Raw genomic sequence first — 12,794 nt, forward strand, 5'->3', positions numbered from 1 at the left:
AGGAAAGTCAGCTATAAAACACTGTTAAACCAGTGCTAAGGAGCACATTTTTAATGTAGTGAGTAGGGATTTAGCTGTGTGACTCCATTTGCAGCTAAAAGGAATTGTGCAGCTCTATCACTTTATCAGAAATGTACCCCTAGGGTCCAACTTCAACCTACAGAAGAGAGAAAATTCAAAATGAATGCTGGGATATGCTATCCTGTAATACCTAGAAACCTTAGCACCATCAGCTGTTTTCTTTGTGCTTGGTTAGATAACTGGGAGATATGATGCATTGGAGCCTTAATTTTTAACATCAGTACTTTTTTTTATATTATGCCCCCCACATTGCTAATACTCATAGGCATAGCTCCATTTAACTCCATAGGAATTTTGCATTGACTTAAGTGGGTTCAGGATTTTACCCATAGTGTTTGTGGTTTAAGCTTATTACTTTACACTTGTACTTGTATAGCACCTTTCATCTGGGGACTTCAGAGCACTCTACACTCACTGCTGAATTTAACTCACAATTCCCCTATAGAGTGGATATCTTACCCATATTTTACATATGGCAAAACTGAGGCTACAGTAGAGTTAAATGAGTTGAGCAGTGTCCTGCAGAAAGTCTGTGGTGGAGGCAGGAACAGCACCCACATTTTTTGATTCTCTATCCCGTATATTAACCATAGATCAGCCTTTCCTGCTTGTTATATTCCATATCTCCTGGTCTATTTGTCTGTCCCAAGAAATGGAAACTACGTGGGTATTTTAATTAGTGCTGTGTGATCACAGATACAATTTAAAAATAAAGTTTTGGAAAGGATATGAAGTCCTCATGCATCAGGGCGGAAGCCAACCTGGAACTCCTGGGGGTTAGGAAGAAACTTTCCCTGGAGACGAGTTATCTCAGAACTGCCTACTTCAGTTTCTTCCTCTGAAGCAGCTAGTGCTGGCCACTGTTGGAGACAGGATACTGGACTAGATGACCACTGGTATAATTCTGTATGGGAATTCCTGTGTTCCTACCACCTACATATTGAACTTTGCTATAGTGAAACTCCATTTATATTGTTATTGTGATGTACAATAAAAGCCACAAATTTTTCCGGTCCAAATTGCAATATACAAACTGCAATTCCATTGCTACTTGAGCATCCACTAAGGGCTGGTCTACGCTAGAAAAGTTATACTGGTAAAATTATGTTGATTATGGGTGTTGGTTTTTTTAACAGATATAGTTATACTAATATTAGCCCTAGCACAGACACAGTTATACCTGTATAAAGGTGCCTTATACCACAATAGCTTATTCTTCTTCCCAAACTAGAGTAAGCTACACTGGTATAAGCACATTTATATCAGTAACATTGTGTCCACACTGGGGGGGAGTGAGGAGGTAGGCGTGTGGAATTCCTATTTTAATCTACACCAGGATAGTTAAAGCAGCAAAACTTTCTAATATAAACAAGCTCTTAATCTAGGTTTGTGAATAAAATGTCTTCCCTCTAACCGGGTTCCCGGGTGTATGTATAGTACAGCATACTGACTTCCTTACACTTGGTATTGAAGAAGAGATGGATGATATTTTACCATTAATGGATTTTTCTATTCAGAGGGAAAAAGAAGTGGCACTGACCAGCACCCATCAGCATAATCCTGATTGTGACATTTGGGTTCATGAGTATTTTACGCCATCTTGGTTCTGCCTGCCAAATAACCAGCCCGCTTTGACAGTAATCCATCCAGGTGACACCACAAGAGATGTTTTGGAAATGATTTGTAAGGTAAAGGTGCACTTTGAAATGAACCTTTCAGTGACAGTTTTTCATTTCCAATTTTTAGGCTTTTCATGAACAAATCTACTATACTGTGTTTAACAGACCAGTTGGACTTTAAGTGTAAAATCACAATCACAGTGAGTTGTTTAGTAAAATTACACCACGTTGAATAGGAAACAAGATCCTTAAATTTAGCGTTTAGCTTTTTTAAAGAAAAGTCTGTGTTTTTGTCTGTGTTTTCTCTTAAAATACTGCAGTGAATCTATAAACTGCCTTCACATGACATCCCCACCAAGCCCTCTACAGTCCTTTCCAAGATGACACAACTGCATGCAATTCATCTCTTCCCCCAACAATGTCTCTGTTCCCTTCCCCTGATGTGCCACCCAAAACAACTTCCTGCTGCTGAAAACCTGCATGATAAGTGCTGCTGCCGTCTTCCTTCCCATTACCAACCCCACCTGCTTCCCCAAGACAGAGCTAGCTCCTGCCAAACTCTCATGTTACCTGCCCCTGCCCAAGTGTGATGACATCACCCATTTCCCAAATTGCTAAGTAGCTCTGAGTTTTCAGGTGTCATCCACCTGCCACATAAGGTGCGTTCTGAGAGCTAAAGGAAGAACTTCAAAAAGAATATGAAGTCACTGGAAAAAAAAATTATCTGTGTTTACCCATGTTGCAGAGTCAGTTTCATTCAGTGCGGGGAAGGGGAGGAGAGAAGGGAACTACATCCATATACTGGAAACATGCATTTACTTTTCAAAAGAAATAATTTAGATAAAAAATTGGGTAAGCTTGGCTATTAAAAGTTTCCAAAGTTTTAAACTTCCAAATCTCAGGAAATTAAGTTTATAGCTTCAGTGAATCTAACCCATACTCTCAGTGAGTAGTGCCCAAATAATGTATTCCACTAACCAGCTAACTTGCAAACTAAAACTAACTTGCAGAAACTTAAATGCTGTTCTGTTCTGGGGCTTCTTTTTACTTAAAATATCAAGATCTATTAACAACTTAACTTTGGGGAGTTTTAAAGATATGTTGCATATGCTTCTAAAGAGCTGGAAGGTGCAAAGAAAAGCATTTGTTTTGGGTAATTATATACTGTACTCAGCTCACTGCCAGGTGCACTTCTAAAGACTGCTGCAGCTTCTGAAAGCTCCTCATTGTAGTCAGGGAGAGATGACATTTTTAAGAGAGACACATAATAGGGAAGTTGGGTGACACACTATTAGTAATGATTTATTTTTAGGGCCGATATTTTCCTTCTGGATAAGAGTGATTAACTCAGTGGGTCAGATCCTCAGCTGGTGTAAATTGGTGGAGCTCCACTGACTTCAGTTTACACCAACTAAGGATCTGGTCCATGTTACATTTTTGTGGTTTGGGGTTTATTTAGAGCTAATACCTGTTTCCTTCCTTTCCATAATAGTTGTCAGTCTGGAAAATACTGATGGATGCATTCTTTTCTATAACATTTAATAATCAATCTCTTTCTTCTGTCTCTTGCATTCAGCTCTTTCTTTTTCCTTTTACTATCTGATCCACATCATTTCACATCAGTTTGCCATCTGCCATCTGCGAAACAGTCAAGTTCTGGTATAGTAAACATTTCAAGATCTACATTTCATATAAACCTCTTCATGTTGTAGATGTAGTTAAGACTACCCATGTCATTAAATTGATCTTCACTATTCTATCCAATAATTCAAAATGCAGTAGAATATTTGCAGAATAATGCATTCTTCTTGCTAACGCTGCTGTTTGCATGTAATCATCGTGTTTTAGGGTTTTTAAAAGTATTTTTAGTATTTGGGTTTATTTTTTAAAATAGTTTGGTTTTCTCTAAGATTTAACAAGTAATGTCATTTGGAAGCCAAGAAAAAAACATCAGTTTGTGTGTGTATTTATGTATTTCATACTAACACGTATCTATGTACATTTATATATAAGTATAGATAGATATTGGTATACTGACTGTATGTTTCCAAAAGGTGGGGACTTGTATTTCCTGAATTGAATGAAGTGCCATTCTATAAGCCCAATGTATCTGCCAAGGCTAATACATTTTCTAAGAAATGCCACCTGGATCAAAATATATGATCAAGATTTTCCATTGACCCTTCTATTTTTTTTTTTGCAAATTATCAAAATCAGGGATCTCTCAGAGATTCCTGGGAACAAATAAGCACCACTAAGGAATGGAATACAAAAATGGTGTAGAAATTTCTGGATTTGAAAGGCCATCTACTGAAGTTGACCAACAATTTTGTCCTGTTTTCTGTCCTCAAAATCAATTAGGAGGAGAAATCTAAATTTGCACTGCTCCAAGACAATATTCTGCTAGTGGATTTTTTTTTCATGGTTGCAATACTGCATTCAAAATCTCTGCATTTGCCTCAGTCCTAATCTTTGAGATGGTGGGCAAAAAGGTTATGCTTCTAATTAAACATTTCCAAAATGACCTGCATTAAGATAGATACACCTACAGTTTTCTTTGAGCCTGATTAGGAACCCACTGAAATAAGTAGAAAGGCTTTCATTGACTTTAGTGAGCTATGGATCAGGCTGTCCATGGGGAAAGTTGCTTTGGTAAGATGATAGCAACCCCAAGGATTAATGTATACACTCAGTGATTTCTATAGGATTTCTGAATAGTGTTCAGGCAAATTGAAACATCATTATAAGGATATTTCTTGGAATAGGAAGAAATCTAGTATTGCTGTTTGGAAGCTACAAACACACAGCAGCGTGGGCAGTATACCTCTCTTTGGATCCTAGACTTTATTAGATTCCATTTAACATGTCAGGCTAAATCTTGTTGGCATATCATTCTGTCAATAACTGCCATGCAGACATCTCTGATGTTGAGTGAGCTGCAGAATGTACACAAGGCACAAGAGATTGCAGAATGAGAGAGATGGCTACTGGGTCATCTATTCCATTTCTCTGTCAATACAGGATTTTTTACCGATAGTATACTTTTGTGCTGCTTTGTCCAGTTTTGTTTTAAATGTGTTACACAATGGGGCATCTATCTGTTTCATATTGAGATTCATCAGAGAGCCCCCTAATTGTCAATCTAAATTTTCAGATCACTCTCAGAATACAAGGCAGGTGCAAAAATGTATTTTTATTGGATTTGAGGTCCAGACACTGTTTAATGTGGCAGGTTTCTCATCATTGACTTCTCTGATAACTGGTGATAGTAGATTAATCTGACCAGAAACTACTGTCTGGCTGATTTATTATTCTGCACAATTAAAACAACCATGCTTTTCGTTTGTGTGTGAGAGGTAGTTTAAATAGGCTGTAAATAAAATGGCAATCTGATAAATTGTTGATCTAACAAAAGTTTTGGTATAATGAGGATGACTTATTTAGCTATTTCTATTTTGTGGTAAACTTCAAATTGTTTTTAATTAACTGATATATAGTCTAAATTACAATGTTTGTCCAATTTGATACTCAGATAATTTCATCTGTTTAAATTAAACAGATTTAGATGTAAAGTCAACAATAGATCTGATTTAATTAGTTGTGAATAATAGTTGTTTCAAATGTGGTCCTTTTTCAGTGTGTGAAACTTTCTAGATATTCACTGTAGAGTTCATAAATGAAAAATCCCATAGACTGATATTTAAATTGTTCACACTAGCTATTCGCTGTGCATTATTCATTATGTATGATGTGTTGTTCTTCACCTAAATCCTAGGGTGTTGCTTCTGCTTGGTGATTGGTTCGCTAAAATTTTTACAACACTAGAATAACAAATAGCAAATTATGCAATTCCTGTACAAATTTTCAGATCAATCATTGTACTAAAACCTGGGGAACTTTTGGGATTTGTGACTATTTTCTAAATACAAACAGTGAATAATAGGACTCCACAAATAACAGTGAGGGATGTACTTGCCTCTTATATTTGTGAATCACATCTGGTGCTAGTCAACAGCTTATTAACTTTGCAAAGTAACTTTTGAATGCATCCTTTGTGTTTGTCATTTCCCTGATGCATTTTGATTACACACGGAGTTAACCTCAGTTTAATTTAAGCTTATTAACTGTGCAGAGGAAAGGTCATTACCATCTCCCAGGTCAAATGCCATACCCGCAGCTAACCATAACGTCTTTAAAGTGACATAGGGTGTTTCCATTGGGAAGTAATCCAGTGTGGATCTCTAGAGTCATCCTCATGCTTTTTTAAGTTAGCATACTATGTCCTGTTTACAGTTTAAACAACTGAGGTGGATATTTTATGCATAATCTTTCTTGCAGACTTATCACAGAATGCCTGAATGTTAAACTATGAAAAGATTCAGAAAGAAACTACTTTCATATTGTATCTTTCTCTTTGTTAGCCAGAATATATTTTCTTCTTTGTCTTTTTTTAAATGTACTTGCATACAGGAAGTATGCTCTAATTCCTTTGCTTTAATAATACTGTGCTCAGCATTTCTATAATAATATGGAGTAGGTGAGGATAGAATTGCCAAAAAAACAAAATTGAAGGTGGTACTTAGGGTAATAGCATTACCTATGAAATACCGATAAGCAGTTAGGTGAAAATTTCTTATTTGGAGGGGGAGGGGAAAGGGGAAAGGGAAGGAGAAAGAAACTTTCAGACTCTATTTAGGTTACAAAATTTTCACACCTCTTATGAAAGATAGAGAACTTTTTTTTCCATGGTGTCATCATCTATTTCTCCTTAAACATGTGTGGTTTTGTTTTATTAGTCATTGTCTTTTCTCTTTTAAAGTGTCTCCTCTGTTTGTTGCAGACATATCAGCTGGATCATTCAGCTCACTTTCTGCGTCTTAAGTTCCTGATAGAAAACCAGATGCAATTTTATGTACCAAAGCCAGAAGAGGACATCTATGAATTGGTAATGCTAATTGCTGAACAGTGTTAAATGACACTTTTGTTTACAGGGCACTATTAGCTATTCACTTGCATTAATCAAGGCAATTTTAAATCCAGATGCAATTATCTAATATTTGTAGTACATGGAGTTAGGCTTTTTGATTTTTTAGACCAAAAGTCATCTTGTAGTTACAGTGCCTTGCAGTCCATAGCAAACAGCCATGCCATATAAACGACCTTATTTGCATCCTATACAATAATCTCAACAAGTATTTCTTCTTGTAGATGGAGTGGATTTGTACTCACTGTGTGTGTAATAAAATCACAGTTACTGGTGGCAATCACTATATTTAATGTTGAATTTGAACTTCCACTCTAATCCCCCTTTTTTCTAATGTTCCTAATTTTCAGTTTGCTCAAAGAAATCTCTTTTGCGTCAAAACATTCCATACTTAGACACCGCTCAAAGATTATTTTTTTCCCCCCTGTTGGGCCAGGGGTGGAGTTTGAGGTAAAAAGGCTCTGGAGTAACTCAAACGGTATAAAATTGCTTTCCTCCTATGTTTCAATTGGAATATTTGAATTTACATATCTCAAAAACTGCTGAAGTAAAAAACATTGGTTAAAAAAACCCCATGCCCCTGTCAGTTCAGGATGCCTCTGTTAATGGTGCCTTACTTAAGGATGTGTTGGAATGGAATAACACCCCCAACCTCCAGCACCATTATCACCCTTAAACAAAATAGAGAAATTAAATGAGGGGAAATAGCATTAATGGCATGTTAGGACAGAGAAGTGAAGCACTCAAAAGTCAGGAAACTCAAATGTTAAGGAGCCAGATCCTGGCCTTCACTGCTTAGAGGGATCAGAATAGCCTTCTGGGAAATCCCCCCAGTGCCAGGGTAGCATAGGGCTGATGTAGCCATCCAACATTCAATGAAAAATAAAGCCCTGATCCTGCAGTACTTACGCACAGTGTTTAACTTTAAAAATCTTAATTTGAAATCAGTGGGACTATTCACATGCTTAAAGTTCACAATGCACGTAAGTGTTTGAAGGACCAGGACCTAACCTATTAGCAGAAGGACAGCAGTACATGTGTCGTATTGTATATGTGTATGCTTACTAGAAAATCTTTGTGATTATTTTTGTTTAAGTGTTTCTTGAAGAGATCCTCTTGCAATTAACATAATAAAATTGACTAATGCCTTCAGTTTGTAGTCTCTCAAATAGCTATTTACAGGGTTATTTAATATTAATGTTGCCTCACTCTCTACTTTCCTTCTGATCAACAGCTTTTAAAATGTATTCCTTTAGAAAAAGTTTAATAGAATTTCTGAGGCAGCTAAGATGTTCTCTTTTCTTTCATCATAAACCAGGTGATATTTTAATTGAAAAAAGAGATTAGAAATCTATATTTTCAAAAACATTATTTGATAATGTAAATGAAGTAATTATATTCAAACATTTTTTTAAAAAGCCCATGGAGGCTTCATTTGTTATGTGCTAAAACCTGTAACTCTGAGGATTTTTTTTTTTTTTTTAGTGTTAGGTATGCTACAGGGTAGTTGTTCTTTTTAATTTTTTATTTGTTTTTAGCGCTTTTTAGAGTAAATAAGCCCTGGAATCTTTTGGCTGGAACCTGAACTGCTTTCCTTTCCATCTGATTTAGGCGTTACTATTCTGTAAAGTAATGCATGGCTTTAATTGGGAAACAAGGGATTGCATAGAAAAGGCCTGAGTGTTGGGTAGGAGCTAGGGAGGAGGCATCAGGAGTTACAGGAAAGCAGGGGGTGGGGAGAGAGAATCAAAGCATTAGAGGAAAATGGCATCTGTGCAAGGACATGAAAGGCTTGAAAAGAGTTAAAAAAGCTACTGGAGATAGCAATGCCTTGGTCTTTTGGAAACACTGGGCGCTGAGAGGGAATCTGACTGGAACAAAGAGGAAACACTGCCACCTCGAGTTGGAGATTGGACTTGCCAGATAATGAAATGGTGCCATGCTGTTGTTCACGGTATTATAAGAGCGTATAACAAATCTTGTAAGAGGCTCTTGAACTGTCTGCAGTATGAAAGTGTAGATTATTAAATCTCTTCTTTAAGATGCCCTCTGCTTATGCTCATCTTAAAGAATGACAACTCTGGGCTCCTATTTAGTCCTTGAGGGGACACTACACCGGGGTAAAAGACCTACGGCTCGGCCACAGGCAGCCCAGGTCAGCTGACTCAGGCTCACTGGGCTCGGACTGCAGGGCTAAAAACTGCCGTGTAGATGTTTGGGTTTGGGCTGGAACCCGAGTTGTGGGACCTTGTGAGGAGGGAGGGGTTCAGAGCTCGGGCTCCAGCCCAAGCCTGAATGTCTACACAGCAATTTTTCAGCCCTGGAGTCCGAGTCTCATGAGCCTGAGTCAGCTGACCTGGGCCAACTGTGGGTTTTTTAATCTCGACATAGACATACCGCTAGAGTGCAACCCTTGTCATCCAGACCAAGCCCAAGCATACAAGCTTTGTGCAGGAGACCTATGAAGGAGGGATAAGGAGGTGAAATCTTCCCTTATAATCTGTGGAGCACCCACACAGCCACTAGCTACATCAACCCTTGGTTGGAGAAGCAGCTGTGGCCCAATTTGTCCCACCTGTGCTGGCTATTTGGGTGCTGAATCCATGCCTCTTGAACGTGCTAGCCGAGCCCCACCTCCTCTCCATGGGCCAGATTCTCAGTTTGTATAAATCATTGGAGCTGAGTTGAAGTTAATGGAGCTATGACATTTTACATCAGCTGAGGTCCTGGTTCCATGTCTTGAGAAACCCCTTGCTGAGAAAGTTGCTATGGAGCAGTACTCTGTCGTCTGCACAATGTAGCGTTCACATGAGTATTTTCGGTGCAGCCTTCCCTAATCCCACATACAACCATGCGAGTCACACTTTGTTTCTGGCCTTTTATGCTGCTCAGGACTTCGTCCTTGGTTCAGATGGCACAGTTCGTATTGAGGAAAGGGACTAGAAATACTTTATGTTGTGAAAATATCCCAGTTAAGGAATCTGTAGTAAACTTGTTTCTAGGATGGCATCATTTCAATGAAGGTTATTTACGTAATTATTTAAATAACTTTTTTTAAAACCTTTGATTTAAATCAGGTTGAGGCTTTGTAAAACTGATTTGAATTTTTCTACTATTGCAGCTTTAGATGATAGTGAACAAGTTTGTAAATGTTGCTGCTTCTTTTTTTTTTAAAAAAAGGGTCCAGTAGGGTCTCTCATTTGAATTTTTAAAAAACTGCCATAAGCAAAAATCAAAATATTGAAAATTAAGTCTCAGATCCTACAAGTATTTAAGCAGATACATAGCTATACTTAAAGTTCAGCATCTGATTCTATCATATGATTCGCAAAAAGAAAAGGAGTACTTGTGGCACCTTAGAGACTAACCAATTTATTGGAGCATGAGCTTTCGTGAGCTACAGCTCACTTCATCGGAGCTCACGAAAGCTCATGCTCCAATAAATTGGTTAGTCTCTAAGGTGCCACAAGTACTCCTTTTCTTTTTGCGAATACAGACTAACACAGCTGTTACTCTGAAACCTATCATATGATTCTGTGTCAGCGGTTCTCCTCCAGGGGTCTGCAGCCCCTTAGGGGTCCGAGAGCCCTTTCAGGGGGGCCGTGGAGCTCCGCAGCTGAAACCCAGTGCCCCAAGCCCCAGCACTGAAGCTGGGAGCAGCGTGGGGGGCTGAAGCTGGTGCCCCCCCACACCCTGAAGCCAGGAGCAGCATGGGGCTAAAGCCAGCATCCCTCATCCCAAGCCGGGAGCAGTACGGGACTAAAGCTGGCCGCCCCCATCCCCAAGCTGGGAGCAGTGCGGGGCTAAAGCCAGCAGCCCCCCATCCCCAAGCTGGGAGCAGCTTGGGACTGATGCCAGCACCCCCTCAAGCCTCCAAAGCCGGGAGCTGTGGGGCTGAAGCCAGCAAACCTCTCCTGTAGCATGGACTAGCTGGGGGGCTGAAGCGTGGAGCCCCAGCACCCCTCCGCCCCAAAGCTGAGAGCCACACTGGGAGCCCCGCTCTCCACCCGTAGACAGTCCCTAGCTACCCCCTGCCTGCACCCTGAGCTACTCCCCTCACTTCACACAGCCCCACCTACGCCACTCCCAGCACCCTGAGCTACCCCCTGCCTGCACACAGCCCCTAGCTACCCCCCTTCCTGCACCCTGAGCAATTTTAAAACTTTTTGAACTGAGTCCTCTCTTGGGAGTTATAATTTTCGGTTGCGTCCACCTATAGCCCAGACAGGCTGGGTGGCCTCCTGAGTGAGTCGGGGTGGAGGTGGCGCTCCCTCCCTGGACCCCGGTGTGCGGAGCTGGCTTGAGCCTCGCCAGCTCTTGCCCCCTCTCCCCCAAATAGAAGTAAAACTATACCCCAAGGCCTCCCTTCCCCGCCCCCCCAGCACAGAGCCCTAAGTCGTCGTCCCCCCCCCACACACACACACACTCGGCATTTTTAGAGCATGTTGAGGGGGGCCTCAGTAGGGAAAAGGTTGAGAACTCCTGGTCTATGTGCTTAAACATTTATCGCACCACGGGGGCTAAAATTTTATTTTTATTAAAAATATTTAGTGCATAAAACCTTAGTCACCTCCCATACAGATTTGCATCAGCATTAACAATGTAGTTATTTAGACATCTGATACATTCTCAAAGTTATTGTGAATGTTTTCTACACACAGGCCAACATTTACAAAAACAGGAGCTTACAGTTAGGCTGCTAATCCTGCATTTAGGCATCTGAGGGTGGGATGTCTTGAAAGAGAGAAAGGATGTTCCAGTGGTTAGGCTTAGGCAGTGGAGGACCCGGGTGCAATTCCCTACTCTGCCACAGACAGCCTGAACTACCTTGGCTAAGTCACTTATAGTGCCAGATTTACAGGTTTTTAGAGACCTAGTGGGATTGTCAAAAGCTGATTTCAATGGCAGTGAGCTACCTACTTGCTTTTGAAAATCCCATTAGGCACCAAGCTGCATTTTGAGATATCCAAATTCCTTTGTAAATCTGGCCCTTAGCCTCTCTGTGCCTCAGTTCCCCATCTGTAAAATGGAAATAATAGCACTACCCTGCCTCACAGGGTGTTGTGTAGATAAATACATTAAAGACCATGAAGTGCCTATGGTAATGGGATGTGGGGGATATAAGTGACATAGACAGACAGACAGAAAGAAAGAAAAGCATCTGACTGATTTAAAAGCACAAGTCCCACTGAGTTCAAGTTGCAACCCCTAGTAGGTGGAATATAGCCTGGTTGAAGCCATTTCAGTTTTGTTTACTTGTGAAAGTTTGATACATCAGAAGGTGGTGTTCCTTGCACATATAGTCATTTTTGTGTTTTGAGTTTATGGTGTTCCCAGAGTAAGGATGATGTTGTTGATAATAAATAATAATAATAATTAATAATACCTAACTAGCAGGAGACTGGACTCGCTGACCTAGATGAGCATTTCAAGTGTGAAACTTTGTAGTAGAGAAATCTCTCTGTCAGATGTGATATTCTACTAACAATTAGGAAATAAATTAAAGAAATGAGCTGAAAAAATCCACTTCAGCAATTTCAGGATATAAAATGAGGAAGAAGTAAAGAACGGGCAACATGTAAACAAGAAATCGGATTTAAAATTTAAAAAATAGTTTCAATACAAATAATGATTTAAATCTGTTTTTAAATCAGAATTCTTACACACCCTGAATTTTTCCAGACTATTAAATAGAAATACCTGGGGGCCAAACCCTGCATTCCTTGTGCACTCAGAACTTTATTGGAGGATGGACATTGTTATATAACCACTTGCATGCAGGTAGTGCTAGAAATAACACATTCTCTTTTAATCACAATCCAGTGTTTCTAAAAATAAAGCAGAGTGGCTCCAGGAATACATTTTACAGGTGTGGGGAAGGCTGCAGTAAATAAATGACTGTGGTTCCTCTTCTGCGCCTTTAATTAAAAAGAAAGATCTGCTCAGAATGGTGACAAGCAGTATAACCTTTTGTAATAATGGATTTTTTAAAATATTTTGTCCAGTTATACAAAGAAATTGAAATCTGTCAAAAAATAACACGGCACATTCAAATTGAGAAGTCCGACACAGCCTCTGATTTTTATGGTAAGTTATCTTCCTGATTTGTT

The 12,794-nt window shown here is 39.5% G+C and overlaps 1 protein-coding gene across 4 annotated transcripts in view; it reads left to right on the plus strand.

The window, feature by feature from the left end:
• TIAM1 (TIAM Rac1 associated GEF 1) overlaps positions 1 to 12,794 on the plus strand; it is a 97,295-nt gene that overhangs the window by 34,988 nt on the left and 49,513 nt on the right. For 3 of the 4 annotated variants that reach the window (XM_077819403.1, XM_077819395.1, XM_077819413.1), the window contains 3 exons: positions 1,599 to 1,769; positions 6,541 to 6,645; positions 12,690 to 12,771. In XM_077819403.1, coding sequence (XP_077675529.1) covers positions 1,599 to 1,769; positions 6,541 to 6,645; positions 12,690 to 12,771 — 358 coding nt within the window. The remainder of the gene's footprint in view (positions 1 to 1,598; positions 1,770 to 6,540; positions 6,646 to 12,689; positions 12,772 to 12,794) is intronic. The other variant, XM_077819422.1, reaches the window with a different exon arrangement.

The sequence above is a fragment of the Eretmochelys imbricata genome, chromosome 1 (assembly GCF_965152235.1).
Source record: "Eretmochelys imbricata isolate rEreImb1 chromosome 1, rEreImb1.hap1, whole genome shotgun sequence".
Lineage (NCBI taxonomy): Eukaryota > Metazoa > Chordata > Testudines > Cheloniidae > Eretmochelys > Eretmochelys imbricata.